The sequence below is a fragment of the Tachyglossus aculeatus genome, chromosome 5, assembly GCF_015852505.1.
Source record: "Tachyglossus aculeatus isolate mTacAcu1 chromosome 5, mTacAcu1.pri, whole genome shotgun sequence".
In the NCBI taxonomy this organism is placed as follows: Eukaryota; Metazoa; Chordata; class Mammalia; order Monotremata; family Tachyglossidae; genus Tachyglossus; species Tachyglossus aculeatus.
In genome coordinates, this window is record NC_052070.1 from 59,918,637 (window position 1) to 59,937,480 (window position 18,844).

General features: G+C 47.7%; 1 protein-coding gene and 1 non-coding gene across 2 annotated transcripts in view; one reads left to right on the forward strand and one right to left on the reverse strand.

The window, feature by feature from the left end:
• Positions 1-18,633, forward strand: part of MORN1 (MORN repeat containing 1) — a 242,664-nt gene extending 224,031 nt beyond the window's left edge. The window contains 2 exon segments of the mRNA XM_038747309.1: positions 7,527-7,582; positions 18,488-18,633. Of these exon segments, the coding sequence (XP_038603237.1) occupies positions 7,527-7,582; positions 18,488-18,633 (202 nt within the window).
• On the reverse strand, positions 6,998-7,135 carry LOC119929153. Its single transcript, XR_005451292.1, has one exon. It is a non-coding gene; the product is annotated as a small nucleolar RNA SNORA7 (small nucleolar RNA).
• Positions 18,634-18,844: the final 211 nt, after the last annotated feature.

Sequence of the window (18,844 nt, forward strand, 5' to 3'; positions counted from 1 at the left end):
GGAAGTAAGCAGTAAAGACTTGGGAATGGGGAGACTTAGGAAGTTCATGTCCAATGGCTTCACTCTTACCTGTAAAGAAGTATGAGATCATTAATACAGTGCTCCGTACACAGTAAGCACTCAATAAATAATACCATAGATTGATTTAGAGTTAGGGACAGGGGAGACTGAGGGCAAAGGGAAGGGTCAGCATCCCTCCAGAGAAATATTCTGACTCTGGGCCAATAATGATAATAATAATGGTGATGATAGTATTTGCTAAGATCTTACAATGTACCAAGCACAGCTCTAAGCACTGGTGTAGATATGAGGTCATTCATTCATTCATTCAATCATATTTATTGAGCATTTAAGGAGTGCAGAGCACCATATTAAGCACTTGGGAAAATACAATACGACAATAAAGAGAGACAATCCCTGATCATAATGAGCTCACAGTTTGAGGGGCAGGTTGGGGGAGACAGACATCAATATTTTGGACATGTTAAGTTTGAGGTGACAGGAGGACATTAAAAAAGAGACATCTTGAAGGCAGGAGGAGATGTGAACCTGGAGAGAGGGAGAGAGATCAGGGGAGGAATGTAGATAATCAGGTATCCAACAGGTATCAGGTTGTGTCCAACCTGATAAGGTAATCAGGTTGGACACAGTCCCTGTCCCACATGGGCTCACAGTCTTAATCCCCATTTTACAGATGAGGTAAGTGAGGCCCAGAGAAGTAAAATGACTTGCCCCAAGTCATACAGCAGACAAGCGGTTGAGTCAGAACTAGAACTCACGACCTTCTGGTTCCCAGGCCCATGCTCTAATAATAGTAATAATGATTATGGTATTTGTTAAGCGCTTACTGTGTGCCAAGCACTGTTCTAAGTGCTGAGGCAGATAATCCGGTTGTCCCACATGGGGCTCACAGTCTTACTCCCCATTTTACAGATGAGGTAACTGAGGCACATAGAAGTTAAGTGGCTTGCCCAAGGTCACAGAGCAGACAGGTGGAGGAGCAGGGATTAGAACCCATGTTCTCTGTCTCCCAAGCCCATGCTCTTTCCACTAAGCCACACTATGCCATGCTGCTCTTGGTGCCCGAGATGTCAACAGGTTCCGCGGCATGCCTTGTGTAACACATGTGACATCACATATGTCTCCTCGATGGCTACTCTGAAGGTCTCCCCGTTAGAGGCCAACCTACCCTCACAGAACAGTCCTGGCAGGGGGTAGTTTGTTGAACGGCCCCAGGGCTCTCCAGGGGGTGGGTGCTAGCTCTAGAATCGGGCCCACCCTCCTCTCACCACCTGGAGTGGGCTGCACAGACAGGATGGCTCAGAGAGGCCTACAGGGAGTCAGACACAGGGACCACTGCGCTCCCTGGCCCCACTGCAGCCCCCTTGGGACTGCCAGCTTTGGCGGGGCCAAGATGGGTGTGTGCATCCATCCGTCCTTCCATCCATCTTTACCAGGGCGATGCCATCAAATAGAAGACCTGCGGCTCGGCGCTGAGCTAATGGAATCCATTCATTCCCCCGGCCCCACTATAATCGGTCCCAACTTGTGTACAATACTTCTGAATGCTCTTCTAGTTATGGGTTTCTTTTCTCAAAGCCCTGGGGGTTCTGTAAAAACTCTTAAGATTCTTGTAAACCCTTTTATTTCTCTTAAAGCTGGCAGTCTGTCAGGCTTTAGTTATTCTTAGTACTAAATTATTTATCCTCCTTTCCCTCCTAGCCCCGGCTTGTGAATCTTTCCCTTGACTCCCAGGAGCGAGGGGAGGCCTTTCTGCCATTCAAAACGAAGCCCCTCTTCTCTCTTCATCTTTTGTCTTTCATTTTTCATCCCCAAAGCGGTGCCTGCCGCGCTGGAGCATTCCCGGATAGCAAAGGGGCGGGGGCGGATCTGAGAAACGGGCTTCCATTCTGGAGGGGCAGCGAGGAGGGGGAACCCGGGGAACTCTGGGCTCCGAGCTTGCTGCACGCTGCAATTTGGCGCTCACAGCTTAGGAATTTGGGAAACAGGAGACGGGGGTGGGCTGGGTTATAGGGGCTGGGGAAGGACCCGATTCTCTGCTCCAAAAGGGCTGGAGAATAGGCCCTCTAGGGAGTGGGGTCAAAGGTCCAAGCTTGCCTGGAAGAAGATAAAAAGATAGGGAAAGAAAAGAAAGAGAGAGAGAGGGAGAGACACGGCCAGAGAGAGAGAGAGATGGAGATAGACAGGGAGAGAGAGATGGAGTCAGAGAGAGGGAGAGGAAGAAGGAGACAGAAAAGAGAGAGAAAGAGTCAGGCTGAGAGACAGGCAGAGACAGGGAAATTGAAAAGGAGGCAGAGAGGGATAGGGAGGAAACAGGCAGAGTTTTGGAGTCAGAGAGATAGACAGAGACATCAAGAGATGGAGAGAGAGATGGAGTCAAGCATTTAGTATAGTGCTTTGCACACAGTAAGCGCTCAATAAGTACGATTGAATGAATGAGTCAGAGAGATGGAGGGAGAGGAAGATGGAGACAGAGAGCCACAGACACAGAGATGGGGATAGAGAGGCGGTGAGAGACAAAGAAGGTAGAGAAAGGGAAATTGAAAAGGAGGAAGAGAGGCAGTCAGAGAGGGAGAGGAAGGAGACAGAGATAGAGACAGGCAGAGAGAAAAACAGTGAGGTAGAGAGTGACAAAGGAAGAGGAAGAGGCAGAGGAGGAGGCAGAGAGGCAGAGAGTGATGGAGACAGAGAATGGCAGAAACTGAGAAGAGGGACAGGCTCCTGGAGGGAGCCGACACACATCTGGGCTCGCACAGAGAGAGCAGGGCATGTTCATACAGAATCAGACATTCGTTGAGCTGCGAGCATCACCATTGTCTGTTATTCTCCTCAAAAGAGGCTTCTCCCTCCCCTGAACATCCCCGCTTCCCCTGCTCTGTGCCACCTTCTCTGGCTCTGTTCTTTTCAGCCTGAGATGAAGAACTGAATGAATGGTTTCCAGAGTGCCGTGTGTGTGTATGTGTGTGTGTGTCTGTGTGTGTCTGTCTGTCTGTCTGTCTGTCTGTCTGTCTGTCTGTCTGTGCTCAAGGCAGGGCTGAGTGGCAGAAAAGCACGTTTCATTTTGCTTCCTATCCCTTTTTCCACACACACTACTACAACTACAGCTATCAGACAACTACAAGTGCACTTAAGCACACACACACACAAACTTACACTCAGCTGCTCAGAGACACACACACACAAACACACACACACACACACACACACACATAAAGCATCATGGCCTAGTGAGTGAGTACAGTGCTCTGCACACAGTAAGCGCTCAATAAATACGATTGATGATGATGATGATGAGTAGAGCATAGGCCTGGGAGTCAGAAGAACCTGGGCGCTAATCCTGGTTCCACCACTTGTCTACTGTGTGACCTTGGGCAAGTCACTTCACTTCTGTAGGCCTCAGTTACCTTATCTGTAAAATGGGGATTAAGACTGTGAGCCCTAGTGGGTCAGGGACTGTGTCCAACCAGATTACCTTGTATTCACTCATTCATTCATTCAATCATATTTATTGAGCGCTTACTGTGTGCAGAGCACTGTACTAAGCGCTTGGGAAGTACAAGTTGTATCTACTCCAGTGCTTCGAACAGTGCTTGATACATAGTAAGCACTTAACAAATATCGTCATTATTATTATACACACACACACACACACACACACACACACACACACACACACACACACACACGGCCAAGCACAATTACAGTCAGCGTCACAGATGCGCCCACCATCCCGCACACATTTGCACACATTCTCTCTCTGATGCACGTCACCCAGCTACTCAAAAAAATCTAGTGGTTGCCCATCCACCTCTGTGTCAAACAAAAACACCTAACCAAAGGCTTTAAAGCACACCAACACCTTGCCCCCTCCTACCTTACCTTGCTACTCTTCTACCACAACCCACTCCACACACTTCACTCCCCTAGTGCTAACCTTCTTACTGTGCCTCCATCTTTCCTATCTTGACCACTAGCCCATGTCCTGCCTCTGTCCTGGAACTCCCTCCCTCTTCAAATCCGATAGACAATTACTTTCCCACTGCTTCAAAGCCTTATTGAGGGCACATCTCCTCTAAGAGGACTTCCCAGACCAAGCCCCATTTTCCCTCATCTCACACTCCCTTCTGCGTCACCCTGACTTGCTCCCTCTGTTTTCCCCCCATCCCAGCCCCACAGCACTTACATACATTTCTGTAATTTATTTTTTATATTAATGTTTGTCTCCTCCCCTCTCTAGACTGTAAGCTCACCATGGACGGGGAATGCATCTATTGTTGTATTCTCTCAAGTGCTTAGTACAGTGTTCTGTATACAGTAAACTCTCAATAAATACGATTGAATGAATGAATGAATGATAAAACAGGCTTAACCTGGGGCCGAGCAGGAGCTGTTGGAGGCGGTCTCCACCAAAGGCATTGTGGATAGGGGCTCCCACTGGCTCTCCAGAGTTCCCTCTGCAGCTTCCCAGTCTCCGAGCTCCGGGCCGGGGGAGCGGGAATTCCCAACAGCCGGGTGACTCCAGTAGCAGCCACAAGCAGGAGTCTGCTCTTCCTGCAGCCTTGTGGTGGTGGCAGGAGCAGAAGGGGAAGTCCATGATTGTCCCACTTGATGGGGGAAGGATGGCCAACTCACACGAGGACAAGGAGTCCATGTTCCAAGCCAACTAATCAATCAGTGGTATTTATGGAGCACTTACTAGGTGCAGAGCACCATACTAAGCATTTGGGAGAGTACAACAGAATTAGCAGACACATCCACTGCCTATAATGAGCTTACAGACTAGAGGAACTAATAATGATAATAATAATAGTAATTGTAGTATTTGTTAAAAGCTAGGTGCCAGGCACCTTACTAAGCACAGGGGTGGATACAAGCTATTCAGGTTGCACACAGTCCCTTGTCCCACATGACGCTCGATCCCCATTTTACAGATGAGGGAACTGAGGTCCAGAGAAGTGAAGTGATTTGCCTAAGGTCACACAGCAGACAAGCAGTGAAGCCAGGATTAGAACATCTCTGTGGTCCTATAGGGCTGGCTGGGGACCAAGGAGGTTTCATATCAGGATACGTCCCTCCTCAATGCCTACCCCGGGACTTAAGCATACACAATGGGAGATTCCCAAGCTCCACACACACGTGTTCCAAACCCTGAACTAGGAAGCCAAGTGCTTTTGGAGTCCTCAGAACACATTTTTCCAAAGGACTATGGAATGGGCTTTTGGGACTCCCTGCAGGGTCCTTGGGCTGCTTCAAGTGCCAGAATTCCCTTGTTTGGCTCTGCCAACCTACACCAAAGGATTCACCATCCATCCAAGTGCTTTTTGATGCCAAAGACCCTGACTCCGGAACAGCCAGTACCCATGTCTTTGCAGATGAGGCCAATATGTGATTAGGAACTCTGCCCTGAGTCCAAACTGGTCTGGCAGATCCAACTGTCCTTGGCACCACCAAAATCAGTCATCCAGTCAATTGTATTCATTGAGCACTTACTGTATGTAGAGCACTCTACTAAGTGCTTGGGAGAGTACAATATAACAATATAACAGACACATTTCCTTCCCAAAACAAGCTTACAGTCTACCGGGTATCTTTTCCCCTGGTAGATGGAGCCAGAAGGCTGCTCGCCTTCATCTATTCATTCAGTCACATTTTTTGAGCACTTACTGTGTGCAGAGCACTGTACTAAGCGCTTGGGAGAGTACATTATAGCAATAAGCAGACATATTCCCTGCCCACAGTGAGTTAACAGTCTTCAGGGTCAACAACAGCCTGTGCCCTAGGAGCTGAGAATACGGCACAGTTAGGGGGCCGGAGGGGCAGGAGATGATCATCCGATCATCGTCTTTGTCAGAGCTGGGAATTTTCAGTCACAAACCACCCCAGCCTGCCAAACGGAGGGGCTAGCGAGTGGGCTGTGCACAGCACACCGACACAGCCTCTCGTTTGACTTAAAAATAAATGCCTCATCTAAGCTCCTTTGAAAAGAGATTTGGTAGCATCAGCTGTTTTCTGAATGGTTCATCATTTCCTTGTTCTCACATTCTTCTCCCTGCGGAGAGCCTCGCTTCCAGGGACCAGAGGGCCTCTCTCCATTCATATCTCACTCCCCAGACTCCGTCATCCCCCCTTTTCAGACACAGCCCAAAAAACTCAGCTCCCTGGCACTCACCCTCTGATTTGTGGCTGCTGTTACCCCTCCACACTCCTCACCACCAGCTCTGAGACCCTAAGACACTCAGCCTGCACCATCCCGGGCTATAGTGTGGGGAGGTCCAGATGAAAGCAGCATGGCCTAGTGGATACAGCACAGGCCTGGGGAGTCAGGAGGTCATGGGTCCTAATCCCAGCTCCACCACATGTCTGCTGTGTGACCTTGGGCAAGTCACTTAACTTCTCTGAGCCTCAGTTACCTCATCTGTAAAAATGGGGATTAAGACTGTGAGCCCCACATGGGACAACTTGATCACATTGTATCCCCCCCAGCGCTTAGAACAGTGCTTTGCACATATTAAGCGCTTAACAAATGCCATCATTATTATTATTATTATTATTATTATTGTTATCCCAGCTCCACCAGTTATCTGCATTGTGACCTTGGGCAAGTCGCTTCACTTCTCTGGGCCTCATTTCCCTCCTCTGTAAAATGGAGATTGAGACTGTGAGGCAGGGATCGTATCCAACCCTACTTGCTTGCATCCCTCCCAGCGATTAGTACAGTGCCTGGAACATAGTAAACGCTTAATAAATCTTGTCTTGTCTTATGCTATCGAGTCATCTCCAACCCATAGCGACTCCATGAACACATCTCTCCCAGAACATCCCACCTCCATCTGCAATCGTTTGGGTAGTATATCCATAGAGTTTTCTTGGTAAAATTATGGAAGTGGTTTACCATTGCCTCCTTCCGTGCAGTAAACTTGAGTCTCCACCCTCGACTCTCTCACCTACTGCTACTGCCCAGCGCAGGTGGGTTTTGACTTGTAGCAGATTGTCTTCCACTCACTAGCCACTGCCCAAACTAGGAATGGAATGGGTAGGCCTGTGTTTGACTTTCCCTCCCATAGCTGAGACTGGTAGAGTACTGGAAAATCTCCAGGTGTGATCCTGAGAGGGGAGCTTAACAAATACCACAATTATCGTTATTGTTATTATTATTGTTGTTGTTGATTATTATTATTATTATTATTATTATTATTGTTATTATTATTATTATTATGGAAGCCAGAGATGGATTTGGAAATAGCTGTTGCCCCCAGAAAGAGGCTCTGGGACCCAGTTGGCCCAGAAACCCAAAGGGTAATCTTAGCACCAGGAGTCCCAGACTCCAGCCACAGGGCTGGGAGTCAGTCAGTCATTTGTATATATTGAGCACTTACTGTGAGCAGAGCACTGTACTAAGTGCTTGGGAGAGTACACTAAAACAATTTAACAGAAACATTCCCTGCCAACAACGAGCTTACAGTCTAGAAGGGAGGAACCATAACTCTTCTGTTGCATTCCTACAGGTCCAGGGCACCCACGGAGGGGAGTCTGAAGCTTCCAATGGACCAGTGCTCCCCAGGTAGGGCAGACTGGAGGTTCGGGTCCCGTGACCAGGCTGGGGCTGGGGTTCCCATGATCAGAAAGGCCAAGGCCCAACAGCAAGGCCAAGGCCCAACAGCCATTGGGGGGATTCAGGAATGTGGCTGGGGAGACAGGCTGGGCTGAGCAGGGACAGACAGTTGATGCACTCCAGAGTGTTAAGTACTAGATTGCTTGTTCTGGACTGAGAATGGCAGGGGGTGGGGGAGGAAGGTGGTTAGCGAAGTAGGAGGGAGAATGAGTATTGAATCCCCATTTTGCAGATGAGAAAACTGAGGCATGGAGAAGTAAAGTGACTTGGCCAAGGTCACACAGCAGACACGTGGCAGAGTCAGGATTAGAACCTAGTCCTTCTTACTCCCAGGTCCATGCTCTAGCCACTAGACCACACTATGCCACACTTGATTAGATTCAAGATAACCGGGTCAGACATTGTTCCCATCCCACATGGGATGTGCAGTCTAAAGGGGAGGGAGAACATTTTGCAGATAAGGGAACTTAGGCACAGAGAATAAACTGACTTGTCCCATGTCACATAGCAGACAAGTGGAAGAGTCGGGATTAGAACTCAGGTCATCTGATTCCCAAGCCTGTGCTCTTTCCATTAGATCACGCTGATTGACTCACTGAAGAGTGTTGGTAGTTATTTGCATGTCTTCCAGGGCTCAGTCATCTTCATATGACAATTCTTGAATGAGTTTCGCTAGGATCGAAGGGTGCTGAATTGGAAGAGTTTCCCAGAGGAACAGAAGTGCATTCTAACACTGGCATCCAGGTCTCTTGTTTCATTTTCCAGCCCAACTGCATAGAACAAATTGGACAAGACCAGGCCCCCTCTATAGCCCCAATCAGATAGGATAATCAATAACAATTATTAATAATTGTGGAATTTGTTAAGTGCTTGCTATGTGCCAGGCACTGTTCTTAGTGATGGGGTAGACATGAGATAATCAGGTTGGACTCAGTCCCTATCCTAAATAGGACTCACAGTTTTCATCCACATTTTACAGATGAGGAAACTGAGGCCCAGAGAAGCTAAGTGACTTACCCAAGATCACACAGCAAACTGGCAGAGCCGGGATTAGAACCCAGGTCTTTCTGATTCCCAGGCCCATTCTCTATCCACTAGACCATGCTGCTTCAGACTGAGCCAGCCAGCCATATCATCAGATGAACTTTTTAGGACATGTAAATTTGCTAAGTAATTTCCAGAGTCCTAATCCACCAATGACATTAAATACTTTTTTACGGTATTTGTTAAGCACTTACTATGTGCCAGGCACTGTACTAAGCACTGGGTTAGATACAAACTAATCAGGTTGGACACTGTCCCTGCCCCACATGGGGCTCACAATAATGATAATAATAGTGGTATTTGTTGAGTGCTTACTGTGTGCCAAGCACTGTTCTAAGAGTTGGGGTAGATACAAGCTAATCAGGCTGGACACAGTCCATGTCCCACATGGGGCTCACAGTCATAATCCCCATTTTACAGATGTGGTAACTGAGGTATGGAAAAGTTAAGTGATTTGCCCAAGGTTACACAGCAGACATACGACAGAGCCGGGATAAGAACCCAAGGCCACCGATGTCCAGGCCCATGCTCTTTCCAATAGACCATGCTGCTTCTCAACAGTCTTAATCCCTATTTTACAGATGAGGTAACAGGAGCAGGGAAGTGAAGAGACTTGCCCAAGGTCACAGAACCGACAAGTGATGGAGCAGGGATTAGAACCCAGGTCTTTCTGACTCCTGGGTCCTGGCTCTATCTACTAGACCAGACTGCTTCTCCTAATGCTCTGTATTAAGCAGTTGGGAGAGTACAGTACAAAAGAGTGGGTAGGAACATTCCTGGCCCACAACAAGCTTATAGTCTTGTGTGCGAGACAGACATTAAAATTAATTATGGACCTATATATATACTTGCTCAGGGTGATTATCAAGTGCTTAAAGAATACAGATCCAAATGCCTAGGCATTTGGTATGTTTTGAAGCACCTCAATTTCAACCTCAATTTAGAGAAGCAGCTTGGCTCAGTGGAAAGAGCCCAGGCTTGGGAGTCAGAGGTCATGGGTTCAAATCCCAGCTCTGTCAATTAACGATGGCATTTATTAAGCACTTACTAAGTGCAAAGCATTGTTCTAAGTGCTGGGGAGGTTACAAGGTGATCAGGTTGCCCTACGGTGGGCTCACAGTCTTAATCCTCATTGTACAGATGAAGTAACTGAGGCCCAGAGAAGTGAAGTGACTTGCCTAAAGTCCCACAGCTGACAACTGGCGGAGCCGGGATTTGAACCCGTGACCTCTGACTCCAAAGCCCGTGCTCTTTCCACTGAGCCTTGCTTCTTCTCCAGTTGTCAGCTGTGTGACTTTGGGCAAGCCACTTAACTTCTCTGGGCCTCAGTTACCTCATCTGGAAAATGGGGGTGAAGACTGTGAGCCCCACGTGGGACAACCTGATCACCTTGTAACCTCCCCAGTGCTTAGAGCAGTGCTTTGCACATAGTAAGCACTTAATAAATGCCATTATTATTATTATTATTTTTCAGTAACAGAAAATACTTTGGGGAGAGCATTAAAATGTGTTTGTCACCTCTTCTGGATTCCCTCCTCCTTGTGATTCATTTAGTCATATTTATTGAGCGCTTACTGTGTGCAGAGCACTGTACTAAGCGCTTGGGAAGTACAAGTTGGCAACATATAGAGATGGTCCCTACCCAACAGTGGGCTCACAGTCTAGAAGGGGGAGATGCGACTGGAGCCTTCTTCACCTCTTCTTCGTGCCATGATGGATGAACAGGCTAGCTGAGGTCTTTAATGATGCCTAGAATTTTTTGGTCTGGTGGGCCCCCTTAGTAACCCTGGATCTCTTCCACTTTAGCATCCCAGCCCCTGTCTCATGCCTTATTTAATTTGGTTTGCATGCGGCTATACGTTCCCAAAAGCCTCACTCCCTCCTGAATGCTCAGGTGCTACAAAGTACCGCTCAAGCATTGGGTGCGTGTTTCCCAGGGTCGGCCTTTTATCAGTCATCTGCCTCGATCAGTCTCGGCCATAACTGGTGATAGCAAGGTTTCCCTTGGCCTAGGGTGGAACTGTGTGTCATTTCAATCAATAAGTGGTATTTACTGAGCACTTCTGTGTGCAGAGCACTGTACTAAGTGCTTGGGAGAGTGCTTGGGGCCTCCTTCCTCTCCCCCTACTCCCCCTTCCCATCCCCCTCGCCTTACCTCATTCCCCTCCCCACAGCACCAGTATATATGTATATATGTTTGTACATATTTATTACTCTATTTATTTATTTATTTTACTTGTACATATTTATTCTATTTATTTTATTTGGTTTATATGTTTTGTTTTGTTGTCTGTCTCCTCCTTCTAGACTGTGAGCCCGCTGTTAGTAGGGACCATCTCTATATGTTGCAAACTTGTACTACCCAAGTGCTTAGTACAGTGCTCTGCACACAGTAAGCGCTCAATAAATGCGATTGAATGTATGAATGAATAATAAATGATTAGGAATTAAGGAACTTATGGTCCTGGGTTTAGTCTTTTATGGGGTCTTATGCATCTGAAAATGTGTCCACACCTGAGCCTTTGAGGGTCCACCTGCCTGCTGTTTGGTCTTCCAATTGTTGTCGATTTGTACTTCCCAAGTGCTTAGTACAGTGCTCTGCACACAGTAAGCGCTCAATAAATACGATTGAATGAATGAATGAATGAATGAGCTTGTCTGTGCCCCGTGGCCTGATTGCTCATCCTGGAATATGGCATCCCAGAGAAGTGCATGGGAAGCAGCCTAGTGGAAAGAGCCCGGGCCTGGGAGACTGAGGGCAGGGGTTCTAATCCCAGGTTTGCCACTAGCCTGCTGCGTGACTCTGGACAAGTCACTTCACTTCAGTGAAGTGCTGCTTCTCTAGAGAAGTTGCAGTTGCATGGCTTAGTGGATAGAGCATGGGCCTGGAAGTTACAAGGACCTGGGTTCTAATCCTGGCTCTGCCACATGTCTCCTGTGTGACCTTGGGCAAGTCGCTTAACTTCTCTGGGCCTCAGTTACCTCATCTGTAAAATGGGTATTAAAAGTATGAGCTTCAGTTGGGAGAGGGACACTGTCCAACTTGATTAAGTTGTATCTACCCAATGGCTTAGAACAGTGCTTGGCATATTGTAAGTGCTTAACAAGTAATAATAATAATAATGTTGCCATTTGTTAAGCATTTACTATGTGCAAAGCACTGTTCTAAGCGCTGAGGGGGATACAAAGTGATCAGGTTGTGCCACGTGGGGCTTACAGTCTGAATCCCCATTTTACAGATGAGGGAACTGTGGCTCAGAGAAGTGAAGTGACTTGCCCAAGGTCACACAGCAGACATGTGGCGGAGCTGGGTACTATAATAATTATTATTACTATTCTCTGGGCCTCAGTTTCCTCAACTGTAAAATGGGGATTCCATACCTTGTTCTCCCTCCTACTTAAACTGTGAGCCCTATGTGGGATAGGGATTCTGTCTGACCTAATTGATTTGTATCTACCCAGTGCTGAAGGTAATGCTTGACACTTAGTAAGCACTTAACAAATGCCATTTTAAAAAATGCCCATTTGTGATGTCTGCTGGAGATGGTGGATTGCTTTTCTTATTCCAGGGTTTTTATTGGAGGTTGTTATAGAACTAGAAGATGTCTTTTTTTTAAATGGCATTTGTTAAGCATTTACTATGTGCCAGGCACTGTACTAAGCGCTGGGGTAGATACAATCTAATCAGGTTAGACACAGTCCATGTCCCACATGGGGCTCACAGTCTTAATCCCCATTTTACACATGAGGGAACTGAGGCCCAGAGAAGAGAAGTGACTTGCCCAGGGTCACCTAGGAGACAAGTGGTGGAGTAGGATTAGAACCCAGGTCCTCATCTTTGTCCTCCAGGAGCTGAACGTTCAGCTGTTTGTATGGTTTGGAGGCTACTCTTTAACGCAGTGGTTGTAAGGCCAGCAAGAGTTTGGACTCTATGAGTTGTTAGGCTGTCCCGTATTCTGCTCCTGCAACCCCCCCACATCCTTGATTTGGGGGTCTCTCTGCTGTACTAGGATGAATAATTAATCAACCAATCAATCATATTTATTGAATGCTTACTGTGTGCAGAGCACCCTATTAAGCACTTGGGAGAGTACAGTATAACAATGTAACAGAGACATTCCCTGCCCACAATGAGCTTACAGTCTACAGGAGAACTGAATAGACATTTGTACCTAAGTACTGAGAGTGGGGATAAATACATTAGCATTCAGATTGCCTGTTGGACTGGGAAAGAAAAAGAGAAGGCTTCCTGGAGAAAGCGTGTGTGTGTGTGTGTGTGTGTGTGTGTGTGTGTGGAGTCTGGGTGGCAGGGCACGGTAGCATATCAGGGAATCCTCAGCCTGTCAGGGACCTTGAAAGTTCATCTTGTCCATCTCCCTGCCTCCAGGCAGGGCTGGACTCGGACTACCCAGACTGGTGGATGCCAACCTTACTACAGAGAAGAAGCATGGCCTACTGGATAGAGCACAGGCCTGGGAGCCAGAAGGTCCTGGGTTCTAATCCCAGCTCTGCCACTTGTCTGCTGTGTTACCATGAGCAAATCATTTCACTTCTCAGTGCCTCAGTGACCTCCTCTGTAAAATGGGGATTGAGACTGTGAGCCCCATGTGAGTCAGGGACTGTGTCCAACCCAATTTGCTTGTATCCGCTCTAGCGCTTAGTTCAGTGCCTGGCTCATAGTGAGCACTTAAAAAATACCACATTTATTATTATTAACCTGATTCACTTTTATCCACCCCAGCGCTTAGAACAGTGCTTGATACATAGTAAGCACTTAACAAATACCATCATTATTACATTATTATTATTATTATTATTATTATTATTATTCAGCAACCCCAAGTGGAGTCACCCACAGGGAAAACTGGGCTCCACCTTTTACAGTTTTCACTGTCGCATCAAATCGCCATCTCCCAAATTCCAGGTGAAAGCCACCATGGGCCCTTCCCCAGGCCGCCCCCCCCGCCCCCCATCAAGCCTTAGCACAGCCTAATTATGGACTGTTTGACACGAGCTCAAAAATAGGTTGCTCACTCGTGCTGCTTAGAGCTTTTAGCGTGACAACCCACAGATCTCGGCACCAGAACCAGTTGCATCACGTGAGCTCCAAATTCGGCTCATTCTCAGCAGCAGGAGATGTTGCACCCTGATTTGGGAGCTGGGGAACACCGGACCTTTCCGGGTTTGGGTGGTTACCGAGTGACTGGGCGTGGGCCCTGGACAGTGAGCGAAAGATGTCACAGCAAAAATGGGGATGAAGAGAAGCTTAGGATCCATTTGGAACACACACTGGGAAGGCAGTTCACCAAAAGCGGTGACTTCACCAGCATTTCCTGGCCAGTCCTTGGTCTGCTTTGGTTTGTGACTATGTTCCCGCTCTCCTCAGACACCCCCATGAGCATCTCCTGCCCACCAGATCCCCTGAACAAAATGACAGTCACTACCATTCCCTTGCTAATCCTTCCTGACCCTTGTGCCTTGTAGAAATGTGGCAATGACAGCTTTCCCCCCACCAGCTGGGGAACTGGAAGGGGTCCACCCAGGTGGGTAGGAGCGACAGGAAGGAGAAAGGTGGGCAGAGTAGGGACCAGGACCTTGCTTGGGGTGAGGGTGGTGGGGGCTGAGAGTGCTACCCCCCACCCCAGACTCCAGCATCCCAGTTTTTCCATGTGGAATGGTGGCCTCCTGTCTATGGGTCCTTGATCCCACCCTTGACCCCTCCTAGCCCACAGCAATTCTCTCTCCTGGTATAGTGGTCACTTTGTGGAGGTGGGACTGGCCCAATTGGTTGCCCAGGTGCCCAAGGGTCCACCATGGAAGAGGATGGTTGCTTCTCCCCAGAGCAAATGATGCCTTCAAATACCGGTCGGCATACTGCGTGAGTGTACCCGTCCAACCCGATTTGCTCGTATCCATCCTAGCACTTAGTACAGTGCCTGACACATAGTAAGCACTTAACAAATACCATAATTACTAGGAAGGGCACAGGGGGTCTATTAGAAAGTGGCACATCCACCAGGTCACGGCATCTGCAGGGGCTCCTTAACAGTGGAAACAGCTCAGTTGCCACCAGGGCTGGGCTTACCACTCAGCAGCTTGGCCCCTATGATTCCCTGTTTCCAGAGCTGACATTTTCCCGGCAGTCAGCCACACAAAGCTGGAATGCGCTTCCAGCATGCAGCCCGCTACAGAAGTGATTCTTCCGATTCAGATCTGGAAAGACTTATACTTCCCCCACCAGGGTTTTTATTTCCCCAAGGTTCGATTAGTTGACGAGAGTGAGACTTTTCAGAAAAGGCAGCGGCCTCCACTACCACAGAACTCAAAGAAACTCAGACTGGGCCAGTGTTGGGAAGTGTCCTGGATGTCCAAATGAAAAATGAATTAGGGTCTCCTGGTTCAGGAGAGTATAATACAAGGTAGTTGAGTGAGTCAATTTAATTTGGGGCCTCTAAAGAGGTGGGAATGTTTTGGGCGGGCCTGTAAATGTTTTAAGACACCCAAGGATCCCAGTGATAGACAGAAGGCTTTTTATATTATTTTCGCTCAACAGGAACAAACTAGTTCCTATTTGTATAAAGCTGGCAGGCAGTACAGAGCAGGTGGAGATTAGAAGGGTAGGCAGAACTTGGCTAGGCAGAGACAGGGCCTGAGTATGGTTCTAAGGTCCTTGGGACTATTAGATTTTGGAGGCTTCCCTCACATGCTCCATGAAATCACTATGTCAAGTCGCACATGATGCAGTGTGATGTCATCACAGCACTTTGCCCCTCCTGCTTCTCCACCCTGAAACCCCTGTCAAAGCCTCTCCATTGCTGACCCCTGAGAAGAAGTATACAAAGTTTACGTACCTGAAGGGATGGAGACGATAGGGGGTATGGAGAACTTGGTTAGTCAAGCAATGGAGATGATTAGGGAGGCTAAGCAGAGCTTGTATACCTGAGGGGTGGAGGTGATAGAGGGTATGCAGAACTTGAATACCCAAGGCAATGGAGACAATACAGGTTTCAGAACTTATGTCCCCAATTAGGGGTGGAGATGATAGGGGTATCAGAACCTGAGGACCATGAGATACACCCAGAGATGTTCCCACTAAACTTCCCTGCTCCACCCCTTTCCAATACAAATTGAAGACAGATCATCCAGGCAGAAATACAGCTAAAGGAACAGATTTTATAGATTGGTTTTGCAAGCTTTCTCTGCCTCTTTCTGGACTTATGTCAGAGGCAGCACTGTTTTCAGGTCAGAGGAACTAATGCGTTCTTGTAATTACTAGATACTCAGGTCCCATAGAAAGAGGGTTCGTCCTGAAGGGTGTCCCTCACTGCAGTCTGAGCTTCTCTGGAAGTCTGAAAGCACACAGCTAATGTTCCTGTATCCTCCTTTTTCAAAGACTAAGGTGTGTCTGTGTTGAGGTCGGGGGCCCTCGTGATACTTCATGATACTTCATGATACTTCCCCTGCCTATTTCCAGTATCAAAATATAATCAAGAATGTTTTTCCATCTTTCTCATATTCTGGGAGACTTGGCCAGCATAGAGAAAACTCTACTTAACTCCCAGTTTTCTCAGATTTTTCAGGATTGCATTTGATTCTTTACATTCTTTTGCAGTACTTTGCATGTTTGAGAGTGAAATCAAGGTGACAGATTCTAAAATCTCATAATTCTAGGCTAGTTTAATTGAGTCATTTTACTCCAATTTTCAGTGAAACCCACTCCCACTGACCCAGGTTTCTGGGTTCAGGTGAAGTCTGGGTCTGTTGAAGCAGATCTTAGAAAAGTGTGCCCTAGTGCCTAAAGCCCAGGCCTTGGAGTCAGAAGGACCTGAGTTCTAATCCTGGCTCTGCCACTTGTCTGTTGTGTGACCTTGGGCAAGTCATTTCACTTCTCTTGGCCTCAGTTCCCTCACTTTTAAAATGGGGATTAAGACTGAGCCTCATGCGGGACAGGGACTCTATCCAACCTGATTATCTTGTATCTACCCCAGAGCTTATAACAGTCCCTGGTACATAGTAAGCACTTAACAAATACCATTTTTTTTAAAAAAGTCCCAGTTAAAAACCCTCAAACTGGGGTATTGTTGCTCCGGAATGCATATCAGTATCTATAACGAGTTACACGCTGTGAGACTGCAAACAAGTCACCTAATCATTCTGGGCCTCAGTTTCCTCATCTGTACAGTGGGGATGAGGATGCCTACCTCTTCCTACCTCCCAGGTTTGCTGTGAGGACCTCATCATTGTAGCGAAAGCACTTTGGGAAAATGAAAGTGCTCGACAAATTCAAGATGTTATTGCTTTTTCTTCTTACCATAAAGGTATTTTTTTTTATTGTAGCAAAGCAGCGTTCAAAGGCAAAAATCCTTCTATTCCAAATTGAGTTGTGTTTCTGCTGCCCTCAGAAAGACTCTCTTGGGGAAAGGAACAATCCCAGGCCTAGGGGAAAAAGAGTTTAGGATTGGGAATTGGAATACCTAGGTTCTAATCCCAACCCTTCCACTGGCTTGTCTTGTGACCTTGGGAAAGTCATTGAACTTCTCTGGGCCTCAGCTTCCTCATCTTAAAGTAGGGTTAAGATACTTGTTCACCCTTCCTCTTGGATTGTGAGCTCCATGTAGAGAAGTTTAGAATTAGGTATCTGACCTGATCTGATCTGCTGTGTACCACTTGTCTGCTGTGTGACCTTGGGCAACTCACTTATCTTCCCTGGACCTCAGTTACCTCATCTATAAAATGGGGATTAAGACCGTGAGCCTCATGTGGGACAGGGACTGTGTCCAATCAGATTAGCTCATATCTACCCCAGTGCTTAGAACAGTGCTTTACATAGGGTAAGTGCTTAACAAATACCATCATTATTATTATTATTATCTTGTAACTCCCCCTGCAGGGCTTAGCACTTGGTATGTGCTGGATCCACGCTGTAATTATAAGTGCTTAGTACATCACCATTCAAGATTTTCACCCTGTGAGGGCCAGAACAGCCTGATCAGACATCAGGAGCCCCCCCCCACCTCCATCCCAAATGGTGTCCCTCCGATATTTGGCTGCACATGGGCCCGGGATGGCCATCTGTATGGAAACCAGACCCCCAGGGCAGTTTTGGCTCTGAGAGTACAAGGGCTTTGGCCTCTCATTGCTGCTCCTGCCCATGACCAGACAGTGGGGGTCCTGGGGCCTGAAGCTCCATTAACGTCGGCACTGGGGGCTTAGGCAGCATGGTTTCCCAGATTCCTCCAGGGCCGAGGCAGCAGGGTTTCCTAGAGTCCTCTGGGGCCGAGGCAGCAGCATTTCCCAGAGTCTTCTACGGTGGCAGGGGTTCACCCACCTGCATTCCCTGGGTCACCTGCTGCCTAAAGAGATGGATCATCATCAATCGTATTTATTGAGCACTTACTATGTGCAGAGCACTGTACTAAGCGCTTGGGAAGTACAAATTGGCAACATATAGAGACAGTCCCTACCCAACAGTGGGCTCACAGTCTAAAAGATGGATGTCGGATGATGAGCCAGGGCCAGCAGCGACTGACCCTTGGCTGGCTCTCTGACTGTCACACACACTGAGTGGCAGCCATCACTGGTTCAGCCACTCAGGGAAAAGCAAACCAGGGTAGTTGGGCCCGGGTAACCTCGGGGATGGGGGCAGAGCAGACACTCCTCTTCAGTCTCAACAACCCACCAGACGGTAACTAATCACCACATAAGGCGGAGATGCAAGAATGACATCTGGGTGTCCCCTGGGGATCCCAACTCCTGGCCGAAGACCCTGGTCAGTCTGTCTCACCGAGATTTCTCCATGTTCTCTTTAAGGTGACTATGTGATTGGGATTCATGATACCAACTGGCCACCGTTCCTGGGCCAGACTCTCCCCTCCACCTTCAAACTCTTGAGGGTTTTACCAGGAAAGAACCACTGCCAGAGAGTCCAGAAGGACATTTCAAAAGCCCCCAAGTAGAGAGAAAACCCAAGTGGATTCAGGGATCCCAGGGGTGACCCTTGGCTGACCAGAGGGAGGAATCTCCCTGGAGGACAAGCCTCATCCAGAACAGCATCCAGGGAATGTCCTCTTCATTCCCACGTGTAGATTGTAGCGTTTAATTCCAATAAAGAGGAACAGAGCAGAGCATGCCTGGGAGGTCATGAGGGTCAGGGCAGTGGCAGGATGA